The 19,152-nt window shown below is 42.1% G+C and overlaps 1 protein-coding gene across 9 annotated transcripts in view; it reads right to left on the bottom strand.

Annotated features, from left to right (window-relative positions):
* The window catches only part of LOC119966517 (disco-interacting protein 2 homolog C), a 687,551-nt gene that overhangs the window by 149,327 nt on the left and 519,072 nt on the right, over nucleotides 1-19,152 (bottom strand). For all 9 annotated transcript variants that reach the window (XM_038798337.1, XM_038798340.1, XM_038798339.1 and 6 more), the window contains 5 exons: nucleotides 11,419-11,512; nucleotides 11,099-11,218; nucleotides 9,676-9,790; nucleotides 8,728-8,867; nucleotides 1,881-2,017 (listed from right to left, as the gene is read on the bottom strand). In XM_038798337.1, the coding sequence (XP_038654265.1) occupies nucleotides 1,881-2,017; nucleotides 8,728-8,867; nucleotides 9,676-9,790; nucleotides 11,099-11,218; nucleotides 11,419-11,512 (606 nt within the window). The remainder of the gene's footprint in view (nucleotides 1-1,880; nucleotides 2,018-8,727; nucleotides 8,868-9,675; nucleotides 9,791-11,098; nucleotides 11,219-11,418; nucleotides 11,513-19,152) is intronic.

The raw sequence follows: 19,152 nt of genomic DNA, 5'->3' as shown, positions 1-19,152 counted from the left end.
TTTGCGGCAGCACCCCCTTCCCTATCACCTCTTAAAATATCCCCACTATCAGTGGTGCCAGCTTATCCTTGAATTTTTTATAATATTCCACTGGAAACCAATCCGACCCTGCCACCTTCCCCGACCGCATCCTCCCAATCGCATCTTTTATCTCCTGCTCCACTATCGCTCTTTCTAATGTAGCTCTGTCCCCCTCACCTAACCTCGGGTACTCCAACCCATCTAGAAATTCCTGCATCTCCCGGTCTACCCCAGGTGGCTCTGACCTGTACAACCTCTCATAAAATTCTAAAATGTTCCCTTTTTAAAAGATGTACTTAACAAAGCAAATTTGTTTCAAAACGTCACCATTCTATGAGGTTGCCCGATTGTCCTGGTTCAGGGCAGATTTTACAACACTGTGATATGTAATTGAGTTTGATCAGGAATTTGATAACAGATATCGATCTCAAAACCAGTACAATTTTGGATGTAATTTATGCCCGGATTGTTAATTGCACCCAAAGAGGAAACACTGCTTCCTTGCCTTTAAGGAATCTACTATTGCAGCCCAGGCTCTCCACATACTGCAGCAGCATTTCAAACAAGATTGTAAATACTATTTGCGCATCTCTATATAAAATAGATCAGGATTTGGTTTAATTTTGTATGCTTACGGTTTTGGTTTCCTTCTGATTTATAAATGGCTTGGAGATATGCACAGTGACTAAGAATAACGAAATAGTTAGCGCTGTCAACTCCCAGAACACTTCAGAGTTTAATCAATCAAGACATTACTCCGCTGACTGCTGTTTATTTTCTGCTGAGGTGCAAGTTGTGAAAGTCATGCTAGTTGACCTATTTTTGTCAATATATTGGGAAACGTTCTGAGATAGACGACAATGGTCTGTCATGATAAGTTAAACGCACAATGGTAAGAAAGTTTGGTAAGGAATCTGGTAAGAAGCTTTGACAGGAAATATCCTCATTGCTGGGGTCTTTCCACAGAAACAATTATCAGACCATAATGAATCATCAGCGACAGACTGCTTGACTGGAGGTCCATAGAGCCTTCTGAAACAATCAGTAGTGAGAGACAGGAGTAGGACAGGTTTCGTCGCTATCCAGAGGAAAAGTGAGATAATTGCATATACTTCTTCATTGGAGTACTGCTTGGAGACATTGAGTGTGCTAAAGGTTTGGTCTAACATGGTGAGAGGTTTAAGTTGCAAACCACATTTGGTGCGGATGTGAATTCTCTTCCAGAATAAATAACGTAAAAATGGGAAGGAAGTTGTAAAACCTAAGCACACTTGCAGATTTTTTTTTTCAATGATTGATAAGATGCCTGCAGCGCAGCCAAAGAAAAAGGTTTTAACCGCACAATGTGACCGGCTGTGAATTGGACTTGCTAGCCTGATTTCACAAGCTGCGTCCAAAGAACCTGACCAGTAGGGCGATCAAGATTACTCAAAACCATGATAGCTGAAACATCACAACTAAATACACCTCAACCTTCCAGCAGCTGTTCGATTTTCTGGAAGAGGTAAAAATAAGAGGGAAAATAAATTGGGTCAATAAAGGGGAAATAACACCCTCGCAATTTTCTCTCCAACGTACTCAGATGATCAAAACTTGACTGGCAAAGTTTCGCCCTGCTAGAAACCCAACCCTCACATTCACTATGAAAATAGCTCCTTACGACCTGTGATCTATACTCTCGTCCCTTTTTAAATAGTCCTGCTGCATCTGGCTAACATTTCAATATCCCAATTGTTCTTCTGGCTGCTTAAAATCAGAACTGCCAAATTATCGTCTCCAGAAATATTGAACTCTTTATGAAAAAAAAATTATAATATGCATTTGGTTGACAAAATAGGATGTGGTTTCCCGTTCCGTACCTCAAAAGTGTTCTTTGTCATTCCTGATAGACCATAGTAGGATGTACCTGCAGCAATGGAGCATACACAGAGCTCTCCTATTTCATCAGTTCTACAGAGTAAAGGGATTCCTTCTGGTCTTACAACACACATCACACCTGCAGGACAAAAAAAACGCAAGACTCGATAACTTTAATGCAACAACAAGACCGTTTCAAAGTCACTGGTCAGGCTATTCTGGCACATCTTTACCAAGTGTGTGGCGAACAGAATTTCTGTCAAATATGAAAGGTGGCATGCAGGAATTGCGTTTAATCTGCAAATCAAAAGCTGGCAAGGGCATTAACTTGGAATGTGGAATTTTTTTCCCGGGTCGTAACTATAGAGAATACCTAGTCAAGTAGCCCACACCCAAAACTGCAATAAATAAGTAAAATCTTTCAAATTACTTAAGTTTTTAAAATACATGTTATTAAAAAATCTTCTGATTAAATCACTGTATAATATTAGGAAATAATTACATTCAAATTATATTATAAAGATATTGACAATTAAATCCACGGTGTGTTTTAACAAGAGTATAACAGTTAATAGAAAGTGAAGCAAAACATGAATGAGGTGTCTTTACTTACTATTCAACATAACTCAGTGTGGGAAAATCCCACCAGTTCATAATGGTTTTTAAAAAAATTGTGGAGTGGGTCATTTTTTAAAGTACGTTCAAATACTGGATTCTCAGGTGGCAAATTAAACAAACTCTAACGTTTCCTTTATGGTTGGGGCAAGACGGAAGAAATGAATGGATTGACTCACTGCTTGTGAAGTGGCATCCTGCGGAGACACGGGTACAACATTTCCACATATGTTTCTGAGTTACAATGGTCTTTTATCACAGAATAATGCTCCGTTTCAGGAAAGGCAGGTGTTTACGTTGTTCCCAAAGTTTCCTTAATAGAAGCATGAATTAACCATGGAATCCCTACAGTGCAGAAGGAGACCATTCAGCCCATCAGGTCTGCACCGACCCTTTCAAAGAGTACCCCCCCCCCCCCCTTCTCCCAGTATCCCCATCTAACCTACACATCCCTGGACATTAAGGGGTAATTTAGGATAGCCAACCCACCTAACCTGCACATCTTTGGACTGTGGGGGGAAACCGGAGCACCCGGAGGAAACCCACGCAGACAGGGGGGAAAGTGCAAACTCCACACAGACAGTGACCCGAGGCCGGAATTGAACCTGGGCTCTTTGTGCTGTGAGGCAGCAGTGCTAATCACTGTGCCAAGGCTCAGCAAAACCGCTGCCGCAATCCTATATTGTTCACTAATGTAGTTACATCCCAATTCCCAACAACCCCCCCCCCTCCAACCCCCTGCAAAAGAATGCAAGTTTGCTGTATTTATGCCAGAATTTTCATGTTTCAGTCTATTATCCTGAGAGTAACAGGAAATTTCAATGCAAGTTACCAACTGTAAACAAGTGCTGAAAATTACAGCCAGTAAGGTGTAATTGGAAATGTTTTTCTTCAAAGCCAGCAAAGCATGCATTGCAAAGGAGCTCACAGAATAAAAGGGCACAACTGAACTTCATTACGCCACAATGAAATGTCATAACCCACAGGGCTACGAACCGAGAGCTGGAAAGGGGATTATACTGGAAAGCTCGTTATTGGCTGGCACAGTAGTGATGGGCCGAATGGGTTCCTCTTGTGGCATAAACTTTCCATGTTTCTGTGATGCTGGATCCAAGTCAGCCAGCTCATTGTGAATAATTATTCAGAGATTTGATTGTAGCTTTGAATTTTGCAAGAAGGGAACCTAATGGGTGAAGTAGAAACTTTGACCAGCAGATTCAAATTACGGGACATGTACACTTAAGAGGCAGTTTAGGACAAAAAAGGCACCATGCCAATGGACATATAACTGGCTGACCAGGAAGCAACTTATTCTGCCTTCTTGCTCTCAGAGTAGTTGTTTTGAAGTAAGCACATCAGTGATGTTGTACTTTAGGTGCAATCAAACAGGAATTCCGAGGTTGGGAAGTCTGCTGCCCTACTTAACCAAATGAGATTCATGTACCTGTACAGTGTAATGCCCGGGCATTCCCGCAGTCCATCCCCCTTCCCCATCCCCACCTCCTCTCCACATCCCATCCCGCATATCTCAGAGCCGGTAGGTTGGAAAATAGGGAGTAATGTGCCACCATTGCTCTTGTGACCTTGGTTTCTCCCGATTATCTGCACTGCTAGCGCATGGGAATAGAAAACATACACAGGAACGTCCACAGGAAATTTCATCACATTCTTCAGGAATGTAGGAGGAAGGTATGAATTATGAACCAGCTAATCAATCTCATGACAAAGAATTTGAACATTATATGGGATGCTATCAATAAATATCACGTGGTGGAAGTAATCTATAACATAATTTTAGAAAAGTAAAAGCCAAATCTTTTGAAATTCTTTGGAGGCAAGTAAACCAGCAAATGAGGCCCATCCAGTGGATACAATTAACTTCTCCCTCCAACTTCTTCCATCGGGCAGGAGATACAGAAGTCTGAGAACACGCACGAACAGACTCAAAAACAGCTTCTTCCCCGCTGTCACCAGACTCCTAAATGACCCTCTTATTGACTGACCTCATTAACACTACACCCTGTATGCTTCATCCGATGCCAATGCTTATGTAGTTGCATTGTATATCTTGTATTTTCTTGAATTTTGTTTAATTCCCTTTTCTTCCATGTACTGAATGATCTGTTGAGCTGCTTGCAGAAAAATACTTTTCACTGTACCTCGGTACACGTGACAATAAACAAATCCAATCCAATCCAGAAAGCTTTCAGAAGGAAAACCCACCATGTTTAGGAGGCTTGGAGCGTATAGAACAACGAATGAATATACTGCTGTCTCCGCTATTCTTAAACACATTGAGAAGTCTTACAACACCAGGTTAAACTCCAACAGGTTTTGTTCCCTGTTGGACTTTAACCTGGTGTTGAAAGACTTCTTACTGTGCTCACCCCACTCCAACGGCAGCATCTCCACATCATGGCTTAAACATATCGATGAGGAGGCTCAGGTATTGTAAAACAGTACAATTCTAAAACCACCAAACTGAGACTAAATGACTGGTGTAACTGAGATTGTTCGACGTGAAGAAGACATGGATGAAGTAACCGAGCAAGGTACAGAGTTGATTTTAATTATAGGCAAATGTGAGGTAATGGACATTGATACATGAAACAAATTGGACTGGAGATAGGTATTCATTAGCAAGGATGAGAAAGGTAAAAGGAACAGAGTCATTATCATTCCACCAATGCAAAGTTGCTATCAGAGAAAATAGGGCTAATCAAATACTCCATTCAAACCCAAGACCTTTTCATTATATGTTAAAACAGGTTAGTTTAACACCAATTAACTCACTGGTAGGAGCACAGATACAAAACCAAGAGAAAATGGGGCATTATACCCTCAAAAAGGAGACTGATGAACTGGAGAATAACGGCAATGCTTAAGATTCAGTGACTTATAAATCTATGTCTAAACCCTAATCCAGGATCTGAGCTCATTTTAATGCAGCATTTAGGATATGTTGCGTGGTTGGAGCTGCTACCTTCTGGATCAGGCATTGTGCAGAGGCATTAATTTGGGTCTATAGGTGGAGAAATGAAGAAGGTCACATGCTCTATCTGGAGGGCAGGGAAATTCCCTCAGTGCTCTGGCCAATACTATCAATTATCTTAAACTGTCTGTGGAATCTTGCTGTGCAGAAATTGGTTGCAGTATTTGACTACAGTGCAAAAATTATTACACTTTTTAAAAAACGTGTAGTCACTTCGACTATCCAAAGGATGTGACTGGCACTGTACAATGTCAGGACTTTCTTAAGTTATGATGAAATAAACGTGAAACTAAAGAGTTGTCATTTAAGAAGAATGTCAAGGAAGATGCATTTCAAATATCTGAATTAATAATTTAAAAAAGAAATAAATTTAGAGTATCCAATTATTTTTTCCAATTAAGGGGCAATTTAGAGTGGCCAATCCACCTATCCTGCACATCTTTGGGTTGTGGGGGTGAAACCCACGCAGATACGGGGAGAATGTGCAAACTCCACACGGACAGTGACCCAGGGCCGGGATTCGAACCCAGGTCCTCAGTGCCGGAGGCAGCAATGCTAACCACTGTGCCAACTTGCTGCCCCTCTGAATTAATAATAATGGTTAAGCTGGTTAAGCTGAGTGGCCAGTTTGTAATTTCCTTGCAATTCTCTGCAGAGTCAGATCGGACACTGCTACCTTCATTGCCTTGTGTGAGGGTACACAAGGCAAACACAATCTGCATTTGTATTATGGGAAAACAGTTTGAATGAAGTCTGTGTCTAATTTATTTGTAATATGTTCACTTGAACATTTGTAAGATAAATATGAATTAAGTTACATTTTCAATTTTCTAAATAGGGGCTGACGACTATTGCGTTGTTAATTAATGTCACACTAGCACAGCATAACAGGACCTCAAAATGATTTACTTAGAAATCTTCTCTACTAGCTGGGAGGGGAGGTAGAGGTGGGTCTGTGGGAGGATGCTCTGAGCAGAGTCAACACGTCCTCATCATGTGCCAGGCTCAGCCTGATACAGTTCAAGGTGGTTCACCGGGCACACATGACGGTGGCCCGGATGGGCAGGTTTTTTGGGATAGAGGACAATTGTGTGAGGAGTGCAGGAGGGCCAGCAATCATGTCCATATGTTTTGGGCATGCCCGAAGCTTAGGGGATACTGGCAGGGATTTGCGGATGTCAATGTCCGCGGTACTAAAAACAAGGGTGGCGCCAAGTCCAGAGGTGGCAATGTTCGGAGTGTCGGAAGATCCGGGAGTCCAGGGGGCGAGAGAGGCTGACGTTTTGGCCTTTGCCTCATTGGTAGCCCAGAGATGGATCTTATTAGTCTGGAGGGACGCGAAGCCCCCAAAAATCAGGGGTTTGTGTTAGTGACATGGCGGGGTTTCTCAGACTTGAGAAAATTAGGTTCGCCCTGAGAGAATCAACGTTAGGGTTTATCTGGAGGTGGCAACCGTTTATCGACTTCTTCGGAGAAAACTAAACTGTCAGCAGATTCGATAAGAGGGGAGGGGTGTTAGGAGTGGGGGGGGGGGGGGGGAGAGTTAGGCTATTTTGTGTTTAGAGTAGGCGCGAAAAAGGGGAGGTGGAGGGATGTTTTACGCACTGAACTATGTGTACATTCGTATTTGTATTGTTTATTGTTATAAAATCATAAATACCGTATTAAAATATATATTTTAAAAAATCTTCTCTACTGTGTCAAGAAGCTTAAAGAAAATAAAGGTTGGATAAAATTAAGATTAAAGAAGCTTGGATAAAATAAAGTTTAAAGAATTGGATAAAAAAGAATTGATAACAAATCAGCTGCTGGAGGGATCTTGATATGAAAATTTGCTTAGTAGCAGGGTTATTGGATATTTACTTTAGTGGGGAATGTATAGAATTGTAGGTGTTAAAACTATGGAAAATATGAGTTTAAAATAGAGGCATAAGAATGTATATCACACATGCTAAAAGCATGGCTCCTAAGGAGAGTTATTTAGATTGGATAAGATCAAAAGGGAAAACCAATATATCAGTAGCAGGGTTAGATCTGTACTGCAGGCGAAGCGGTTAGGGGGCCGTTAAGGTCATAGCCACGCCCATCTGGGAAGAGGGGCTTTCCCAAAAGCAGGATTCTATGCTAGAAGCTGCTGTTTGAAAACCTCAGGAAGTCTACTCTGAATCAGAAGAAAGGCTTCCTAAAATTAAAGATACAACTCGTGAGTAATAATAATCTTTATTGCCACAAGTAGGCTTACATTAACACTGCAGTTAAGTTACTGTGAAACATTCCGGCACCTGGTAATTATTTTCAGGATTTAGCTCATGGTGCTAAACTGTATGGGATGTTGATTTGGTGAGGGACATTTCTTTAGCGTATAGGAACCTAAATGTGGAACAGAGTTAATTCAAAGATACTGTGTATGCATGCGTGCAGCCGTGACTGTAGTTAAGCGTACCTTTGTTTTGTATTGTGGTCTTTCTTGCGTATTTTTACAAGTTAATAAACATTTTTTTATTTGAATGATTATAAGACTGGGCCTTTCTTCACTGATTTGCATTTTGCTCCTCACATTATACCAAATAAACAATTAAGAACCAATGTTCCCAGTTACCCTTTTGGATTGAGGGATACCCTCACAATTAACATCAGCAGGGTTCTTAACAACTGAAATAAATAAAAATCCAATGATCAAACTTAATTAACATGGATCTGGATTCAAAAAGCAGCATCCCAAGATCAAGGGCATTGAAAATGATTAAAATTGACACATGTGCACCATATTTTAAAAACTTAAAAAACAAAATTCACTCATATTATCAAAAACGATACAAAGTGCAACTGATTTAAAACATGGGTGGCATGGTGACATAGCGGTTAGCACTGCTGCCTCACCACACTATGGTCTCGGGTTGAATTCCAATCTTGGGTGACTGTGTACAGTTTGCACCTTCTCCCTGTGTCTGCATGGGTTTCCTCCGGGTGCTCCAGTTTCCTCCCACAGTCCAAAGATGTGCAGGTTAGGTTGATTGGCCATAATCAATTGTCCCTTATTGCCGAAAAAGGTTTCCTGGGCTTATGGGGATAGGGTGGGGAGCGGGCCGAGGTAGGGTGCTCCTTCACAGGGTCGGTGCAGGCCCGATGGGCTGAATGGCCTCCTTCTGCACTGTAATGATTCTATGAAAACTGATCAACTTTATCTCAGCGGTGAACTGATGAAATGGGAAGGAAAATAAATGTATTCTAACAAGCTGTACCTCCAGGCATCACCAGTCCAACATCTTGCACAGTCAGGACTGACAGTTTTTCTTCAGAATCCACTCTTATCACCCCATAACTCAGGCCGTGCATTGAGAGCACTCCTCGGCCAGGTGGCTGGTTGGTATCATCTGTCGGCCTAACATACATTCACACGGTTAAAATTTCATGAAACTTCAAAGAATGATTTGCAGAACATTGTTCATGTAGGAACTGATAGCCATATAAAAAAGCAATGCTGTGTGTGTTCACCACATCAAAATAAAATTGGTTTCTTAGTAAGTACTTGGCACCTAATTCAGAAGTCTTGAGATTAAACCCAAGTCCCAAAGGATATTCTTGATTATAACCCCTGTGCTGTCATCAAACTCCAGTTTGAATGTACTTAGGGTGTTGAGTGCTCTAACTCAGAGGGAAGAATCATCATTTCTTTCCACAAGGAAAGAATAATTGCTCAATTCTAAGCCTTTCATTGGGAAGACTCCAATTTCTATTTTGATGGTTGGAATACTGAATACACCTGTATAGCTTCCAATTTTTCCACTCTTCACGTCGTAACATGCAGGGGAAAAGTGAAAAACAGGACTGAATATTTCATTCAGCTTTGCCAAATACAATATTGGATTTTTTTTTTGTCAAGCAATGTTGGCATCCTTTTCTGCCTGATATAGAACCAAACTGGTGGCAGCTGTGAAGACATCTGCAGTTCAGGTCCCCAGGCTAGGCAAACAGTTTAGGGCCAGGCAGGATGAAGGAGGAGGGTATTAAGAGAATTAATAAGGAACTACAATGAAGCTAACATCCGAATTGGCGTGTCAATTTACAACTACATATTCATCTGGCATGAATTCATCATCAAAACACTTTTTGTTGCACTAGAACAGGAAAACAAAACCCAACTTCCTCACTTATTATTACTGTGCATTTGAAATAGCTCAATGCCTTACCTGCGGATAGCCACAGTAAGAGCTTCTGGTGAACTGGCGCAAGGACAGATTACTTCAGGACGCAATCCTTTGCTTTGGAAGACATTAAGGAATGCGTCACAGGAAGAAATGGACCCTAATGAACAAAATAATTGTGAAATATTAGAAAAACACTTTTTAAAATTTTGCGACTGATCTACATCTCTCAATGCAAGGTCCATTCATGTACCTTCCTTTTTGTGAAGAACTAAATTTCATTGAAATTACCTTTACAACGAGGAGGATATTTGAAGAGGCTGAAATGTGCACAAGAGTTCCAGAGATTATCACAACCACACCTTGCACGATTAAATTCAGATCAAAAAGGTCAACCCATTTAAAACAGGATCCCTCTCCACCATAGTAGATTGCTGCAAATGAATCTCCCGTTGGTGACAGAATAGTTCCCTTCGCACAACTAAAATAACCATGACACATTTTAATCACAACTTGTGATTTATGGGTTGCACCCACAGCTGTAAAAGGATTTAGGCAGCCTGATTAAAAAAAGCAAACCTCCCACCTTGACCGCTGCCCCCCCAACCACCACACACACAACCCCTCCAGAGGTGGGCAGGCATAAAATCAGGTGCTATGGCGGAAGTGCAGTGTCCCCTGCCTACCAGCATCTTCCTGTATTTCACCATGAGAATTTGATGCAAGTGGATATTTGGCGCAGAGGGGGAAGTATGTGTTGCTTTTTATTCTTCTGCTGGAAGTTATGAGGCTGTACCAACAGGGCTACAGACCAAGAGCTGAAAGATGAAATCAGACAGAATAGTTATTTCTTAGAACATAAGAACTAGGAGCAGGAGCAGGCAATTTAGCCTCTCGAGCCTGCTCCACCGTTCAATACTGATCATGGCTGATCTCATCATGGCTTCAACTCCACCGTCTAGCCCATTCTCTGTAACCCTTCAATCCATTACCAATTAAAAATCTGTCCAACTCCTCCTTAAATTTGCTCACTGTCCCTGCATCCACCGCACTCTGGAGTAGTGAACCCACAACCCAGGTGCGAAACCCAGTGTTGTAATTCAAAGCTCATGGATAGGATTACCTGTAAACATTTTCACCAGATTTTAAGATCAAAGATGACAATTTTTGCACTTCAATTGAACAATATGATGAAAAAAATACTCTTGAGATTATGAGTAAAATAATCCAAGTTGATGCAGTACTTTGTAAATTTAGAGATTTCTACGGTAAAGTGCAGTATTTTATTGGTACTTCCTATTCTTATACAAGGGGAAAATCATAGGTGGCTATTCTGAACTGCGCTTGAAAACATCCTTTTCCTTATTTTAAACATTACATTGGGGTAAAAATGTTACAAACTCCATATCAAACAATTTATGGTGTGTTTTGTTAAAATAAAGGATTCATGAAAGATGTAGCTACTTACAAGGATTGGCTCCATCTGCCACAATTAGCATCCGTAGTGAGGTGAGGTTAATGTCTCGCTGATCTCTGTGTGCCACCAAGGCCCAATGCATGTCTCTAGACTTCACACATGCCACTTTAGCTGGAATTACATATCATTAAATCATTCTCTCCGAATTCACCCTTAATTTTAAAATAAAACCCAAATCTTAGTATTCTTATGCAGATTTGATTAGAATGCAATTTAAGACGTACTCATACGGTTATCAGTGAAAACAGGGGATTAATACTCAATCACATATCCTCCTTAAACGTGCACTCTTCATATTTATCAGTACTTACCCTTATATGCATAGACTTTTTGTATCCATGAAAGGGGGTTCACCTTCATTAATGAATATGGAATACTGATAACATGCATCATGTTCATAACGCTCTGAGAGGGAAAGTAAATTACGATAAGAAAATACTGTACGACAGATGCTAACCATTTTTCTTTCTTTGATTCCTAATACATTTGATCATAATTATATTAAATCACCATTCTCTGCCCAAATGTTAAGTACTTGCAAATTGTCATCAGCTTTATAATAATCAAGAATGCTTAGCTGGAGTAATTCAATGTAATGAAACAGTGATAGAAATGGATCTGTTTTATTGGCAGCCACTTGACATCTGTGTTGTGCACAAAAGAAACATGTCAAAACATGTCATGTCATCGTCCTAGATCACAACCAGAGGCCACAAAATATTCTCTTTTTTGGCTTATTGAATTTCTAAATAAAAGTACCTCTATCCACTTTTACCTAAAAATGAAGCGATTTAGTATCTGCACGACCAATCTCCGACTAGGTAAAATCTCTCATCAACTGGACTTGAATGGGAGCTGCACTTTTACAACTAAGCTAACTATTATCTAAACTGCAGCTCATATTGCAATAAAGCCAGGTGCTTGAATAGTTAATGCCGTCTCTGAACTCTCCAATAAAAATACTCCCAATTCTGTGCACAATCTGGGAACACAAGATGTATGAGGTATGAGTGTGGGCAGCGATGATCCTGGCAGTGCCTGATGTGTTGGGTGTATAACAACAGCCATTGCACTTCACTATTGTTCATTGTCCGCGTCAACCTTTATCATGTTAAAATGATGCACTGCAAATGCTTAAAAGTGCTTTACAAATAATGCATCACTTTTGCAGTACAGTGAAAGATGACGTGACAACACACAGTAGAGAGATGGAATATTTTAAACCTTCATTTCCACACTTCCTTTTGTATAAAATACTAAAGCATTTCCTGAAAATATCATATGGGAAGGACGCAACGTTCTCGTGTGAAACATGCACTCTGAATTCTCTTTAATTTACTGAGCAGCCAGTGACACATGATTAAAAGTGTTTCTTACAATAATCTTTATTGTCACTAGTAGGCTTACATTAACACTGCAATGAAGTTACTGTGAAAAGCCCCCAGTCGCCACATTCCGGTGCCTGTTCGGGTACATAGAGGGCGAATTCAGAATGTCCAAATCACTTAACAGTACATCTTTTGGACTTGTGGGAGGAAACCGGAGCACCCGGAGGAAACCCACACAGATACAAGTAGAACATGAAGACTCCACACAGACAGTGACCCAAGCCGGGAATCGAACCTGGGACCCTGGAGCTGTGAAGCAACAGTGCTACTCACTGTGCTGTGCCGCCCTTACTGCCTACAATTCAACTGAAATCCAGGGCGGGATTCTCCGGCCTGGTCTGCCCGGCGACAGGAGAATCCCACCCGAGGTCAATGGACATCTCCATTCTCCGCGGCTTGCCCATAGCGTTCCTGCGGCGGGTGGAAGAATCCAGCCCCCAGATTGTTGCCCAAAGATCAAACTTAATGAAGCAAATGAATATTGTCATTTATGGAAATCTAAAGACCGATGATAAAGGTGTTTACAATTTAAAATGCACAAAATGATGACTGTAACCGAGTTACAGCTATGACTGAAAGGCTGGAAAAATGACAGCAATTGTTTTGCAATGTTAACACCAAAGCTACAAACTTTCAAGGACATAGGAACATTAGTGCACAGGAAAAGGAAATTTGTTCCATCAACTTTGCCCTGCCATTTTTCTCAGTAAAAGTTACTTACATAAATTCAAAGATGACATTTATTACCTCAGAATTAAAATTCCAGTACATTTTGTACCCAGAAGCTAAAACTATATAATGTTCTTTTAAGAAGAGAACACCAGAAGGAAAAGAGAAGATGGCAGAACAGAAGACATGTAGAGATGGCCAGAAAGTGATATGGTTCAATTTGAAACTAGGGTCTTAAATATGAACAAAGGAAACTATGAAGGTTTTGAGGGGCAAGTTGGCTATTGTGGGTTTAGAAAAATATACTTAAAATTTGACAGGCAATGACTAGTCTTTCATTGGGTATTACATGGTTTACAGCAGACCTACATTCCCCCAGGTGAATCAACTGCAGCTAAAAAAAGAAGTCACAGACTGCATTAGACCAAAAGAAGTAGCTTATAAGGGAAATGTTGGAGAAACTAAACAATTACTTTGTGTCCGTCTTCAGAGGAAGGGAGAGAAAATCTCCCAGAAACACGAGGGAACCCAGGAACTTGTGAAAATGTGGAACTGAAAGAAATTAATATCAATAAAAAGGTAGTACACAAATAATTAATTGGACTAAAGGTTTATAAATCCTGTGGGCCTGAGGAGCTACATCACAGGGTGTTGAAGGAGGTGACTACAGAGATAGTGGATGCATTGGTGATTATCTTCCAAAATTCTGTAGATTCTGGAAAGTAGCAAATGTAACCCCACTATTTACGAAGGAAGAGAGAGAAAATGTAGAACTACAGACCTGTCAGTAGTAGGGAAACTATTAGAATCTATTGTGAAGGATGTGTAAAGGATGGGCAGCACAGTAGCATGGTGGTTAGCACAATTGCTTCACAGCTCCAGGGTCTCAGGTTCGATTCCCGGCTTGGGTCACTGTCTGTGCGGAGTCTGCACGTTCTCCCTGTGTGTGCGTGAGTTTCCTTCGGGTGCTCCGGTTTCCTCCCATAGTCCAAAGATGTGCAGGTTAGGTGGATTGGCCATGCTAAATTGCCCTTAGTGTCCAAAATTGCCCTTAGTGTTGGGTGGGATTACTGGGTCATGGGATAGGGTGGAGGTGTGGGCGTGGATAGGGTGTTCTTTCAAAGAGCCGGTGCAGACTCGATGGGCCGAATGGCCTCCTTCTGCACTGTAAATTCTGTAAAATTCTATGATATCTGGATGCTTAGAAAGTAATTATATGATTGGGCAGAGTCAACATGGTTTTATGAAAGGAAGGTCAATTTTGGCAAACCTGCTGGAGTTTTTTTTAAAGCTGTCACCTGTAGCATAGATACAGGAATACCAGAGATCTGCTGTATTTCGATTATCAGAAGCTCTTTGATAAAGTCCCACAGAGGGTAGTAAACAGAATTAGAGCACATAGGATTGTCAGTAACATACTGATATGGATTGACAATTGGTTAACAGACAGAAAGCAGAGTGTAGGAATAAACAGACCATTCTTAAGATGGCAGGATGTTACTAATAGGATGCCACAAGGATCAGTACTGGGGCCACAATTGTTCACAATCTACAAATTAATTTGGATGTGTGGACCAAATATAATATTTCAAAATTTGCTAGATAGGAATGTAAATTGTGAGAAGGATGCAAAGAGACGCCAAGGAGCCTTGGACAGGCTAAGTAAATAAGAACATGGTAGATGGAATATGATGTGAATAAGTGTGAAATTATCCACTTTCTAGATAAACAGGCGTTTCTGCGGACGCAAATGAGACTTCAGGAAGGTATGTTGCCTCCTGGGTGCAAGGGTCCTGGATGTTTCAGTGTGGTTGCAGGACATTCTAAAGGGAAAGTGTGAACAGCCAGTTGTCGTGGCGCATATAGGCACCAACGAAATAGGTAGCAAATGGGATGAGGTCCTACATGCTGAATTCAGGGAGTTAAGAGATACCTCAAAGGTAGTAATCTCGGGATTGCTACCAGTGCCACGTGCTAGTCAGAGTAGGAATGACAGGATAGACAGGATGTATGCGTGGCTTGAGAGATGGTACAAGGGGGAGGGATTCAGATTTTTGGGGCATTGGAACCGGTTCTGGGGGGTGAGACCATTACAAATTGGACGGTTTACACCTGAAAAAAGAAAATGACTGCGGATGCTGGAATCTGAAACGAAAGGGAATTGCTGGAAAATCTCAGCAAGTCTGGCAGCATCTGTAGGGAGAGAAAAAAGCTAACGTTTCGAGTCATAGACATAGAATATAGAGTGCAGAAGGAGGCCATTCAGCCCATTTAATCTGTACCGGCTCTTGGAAAGAGCACCCTACCCAAGGTCAACACCTCCGCCCTATCCCCATAACCCAGTAACCCCACCCAACACTAAGGGCAATTAACCTGCACATCTTTGGACTGTGGGAGGAAACCGGAGCACCCGGAGGAAACCCACGCACACACGGGGAGGACGTGCAGACGCTGCACAGTCAGTGACGTAAGCCAGAATCGAAACTGGGACCCTGGATCTGTGAAGTGGTTGTGCTATCCACAATGCTACCGTGCTGCCCCGAGTCCGATGACTCTTTGTCAAAGCTAACAGACAGAGAAAGTTGGAAATATTTATACTGTGGTGTAGGAATGAAAGATGAGTCATAGCCACAGAAACCCAGGGAAACCGGGTGCTAATTACCACAGATACAAAGGGGAAAGAGTGTTAATGTCAGTCCCCGGAGAGGACAAAAGATGTGAAAGGTCAAACAGCAGGGAAACTAACATCAGAGGATAGACTGTAGGTGTGGGGGGAGGGGAAGGAGCAAAGAGGAGAAAGGTGCTGGAAAGGTGGATAAGATTGGGGGGGGGGGGGGGGGGGGAATTAAATGTATATTAAGAAAGAAAGAAATGGTAAAAGACAGTTGAAATGAAATGAAAACAATTGGGTCGTGGTGGGGCTGATCATCTGAAGTTGTTGAATTCGATGTTGAGACCGGAAGGCTGTAGCGTGCCTAACTGGAAGATGAGATGTTTCTCCTCTTTCCTTCCCCTCCCTCCACACCTACAGTTCATCCTCTGATGTTAGTTTCCCTGCTGTTTGACCTTTCACATCTTTTGTCCTCTCTGGGGACTGCTATTAACACTCTTTCGCCCTGGTATCTGTGGCCATTAGCACCCGGTTTCCCTGGGTTTCTGTGGCTATGACTCATCTTTCATTCCTACTCCACAGTATAAAGATTTCCAACTTTCTCTGTCTGTTAGCTTTGACAAAGAGTCATCGGACTCAAAACGTTAGCTCTTTTCTCTCCCTACAGATGCTGCCAGACTTGCTGAGATTTTCCAGCATTTTCCCTTTCGGTCTACACCTGGGCAGGATTGGAACCAATGTCCTAGGGGGGTTATTTGCTAGCGCTGTGTGGGGGGGTTTAAACTAATGTGGCAGGGGGGATGGGAACCAATGCAGGAAGTCAGAGGGTAGTAAAGAGGGGATAGAAACAATAGTCAGTAAGGAGAAAAGTTGAAGACAGAGAAACAGATTGAACTGCATTTATTTCAATGTAGGAGGCCTAACATAGGTACATAGGTACATGGGACTGGGATATTATAGTTAGAACATAGAACATAGAACAGTACAGCACAGAACAGGCCCTTCAGCCCTCAATGTTGTGCCGAGCCATGATCACCCTACTCAAACCCACATATTCACCCTATACCCGTAACCCAACAATCCCCCCCCCCCCCCCCCCCCTTAACCTTACATTTATTAGGACACTACGGGCAATTTAGCATGGCTAATCCACCTAACCCGCACATCTTTGGACTGTGGGAAGAAACCGGAGCACCCGGAGGAAACCCACGCACACAGGGGGAGGACGTGCAGACTCCGCACAGACAGTGACCCAGCCGGGAACCGAACCTGGGACCCTGGAGCTGTGAAGCATTTATGCTAACCACCATGCTACCCTGCTGCCCCAGTTATTACTGAAACATGGCTAAAGGAGGGGCAGGACTGGCAGCTTAATGTTCCGGGATACAGATGCTATAGGAAAGATAGACAGGAGGTAAGAGAGGGCTGTACTATAGGTCCCCAAATAGTCAGCGGTATATTGAGGAGCAAATATGTAAAGAGATTACAGATAGCTTTCGGAAAAATAGGGTGGTAATAGTTGGAGACTTGAAACTTTCCCAACATTAACTGGGACAGCCATAGCATGGGGGGTTTGGATGGAGAGAAATCTGTCGAGTGTATTCAGGAAGAATTCCTCATTCCATATGTGGATGGCCCGACCAGAGAGGGGGCAAAACTTGACCTCCTCTTGGGGAATAAGGAAGGGCAGGTGATGGAAGTGTTAGTGAGGGATCACTTTGGGACTAGTGACCATAATTCCATTAATTTTAAGATAGCTATGGAGAATGATAGCTCTGGCCCAAAAGTTAAAATTTTAAATTGGGGCAAGGCCATTTTCGAGGGTATTAGGTGGGAACTTTCAAAAGGTGATTGGGGGTGCCTATATGCAGGCAAGTGGACAGCTGGTAAGTGGGAATGTTTCAAAATGATGTTAACTAGGGTTCAAGGTGAGAACATTCCTCTAGGAGTGAAGGGTAAGGCTCGTAGAAGGAGGGAACCCTGGATGACTCGGATGGTCAAAAGGAAGAAGTAGGCATATGACATGCATAGGCAGCTGGGATCAAATGGATCCCTTGAAGAGTATAGAGCTTGTCGGAGTAGAGTTAAGAGAGAAATCAGGAGGGCATAAAGGGGACATAAGATTGTCTTGGCAGATAAGGCAAAGGAAAATCCAAAGAACCTTTACAGAGACATAAAAGGTAAAAGGGTGACTAAGGAGAGGGTAGGGTCTCTTAAGGATAAACAAGGTTATCTATGTGCAGATCCACAAGGGATGGGAGAGGTCCTAAATGAATATTTCTCGTCAGTATTTACTGTTGAGAAAGGCACGAATGTTAGAGAAAATGGGGAAATAAAAAGTGATGTCTTGAGGAGTGTACGTATTACAGAGAAGGAGGTGCTGGAAGTATTAAAGCGCATCAAGGTAGATAAATCCCCGGGACCTGATGAAATGTATCCCAGGACATTGTGGGAGGCTAGGGAGGAAATTGCCAGCCGCCTAGCTGCGATATTTGAATCATCGACAGTCACAGGAGAGGTGCCTGAAGATTGGAGGGTAGCAAATGCTGTGCCCTTGTTTAAGAAGGGTTGTAGGGATAAGCCTGGGACTACAGACCGGTTAGCCGTACTTCTGTAGTGGGAAAATTGTCAGAAGGTATTCTGAGGGACAGGATCTACAGGCATTTAGACAGACAAGGGCTAATTAGGCAAAGTCAGCTTAGCTTTGTAAGGGGAAAGTCATGTCTCACCAATTTGATTGAATTTTTTGAAGGGGTAACCAAGAAGGTAGATGAAGGCAGTGCAATTGACGTCGTCTACATGGACTTTAACAAGGTCTTTGACAAGGTACCGCATGGTTGTGTGTTGCAAAAGGTTAAATCTCATGGAATTCAGGGTGAGGTAGCCAATTGGATACAAAATTGGCTTAGCGACCGAAACCAAAGGGTGGTTGTGGAGGGTATTTTTTCAAACTGGAGGCCTGTGACCAGCGCTGTGCCTCAGAGATCAGTGCTGGGTCCACTGTTATTTGTCAGTCCTGGTCACCCTATTATAGGAAGGATATTGTTAAACAAGAAAGAGTGCAGAAGAGACTTACGAGGATGCTACAAGGACTTGATGGTGAGCTATAAGGATAGGCTGGGACTTTTTCCCCTGGAAAGTACGAGGCTTAGGGGTGATCTTATAGAGGTCTTTAAAATAATGAGGGGCATAGATAAGGTAGATAGTCAACATCTTTTCCCAAGGTAGAGGAGTGTCGAACTAGAAGGCATAGGTTTAAGGTGAGAGGGGAGAAATACAAAAGAGACCAGAGGGGAAATTTCTTCACAGAGGGTGGTGAGCATCTGGAACGAGCTGCCAGAGGCAGTGGTAGAGGCGGATACAATTTTTCCCTTTAA

Source organism: Scyliorhinus canicula, chromosome 5 (genome assembly GCF_902713615.1).
Source record: "Scyliorhinus canicula chromosome 5, sScyCan1.1, whole genome shotgun sequence".
Taxonomy (NCBI): domain Eukaryota; kingdom Metazoa; phylum Chordata; class Chondrichthyes; order Carcharhiniformes; family Scyliorhinidae; genus Scyliorhinus; species Scyliorhinus canicula.
Note: the sequence above shows the minus strand (reverse complement) of the source record. Positions and strands in the feature narration are given on the sequence as shown.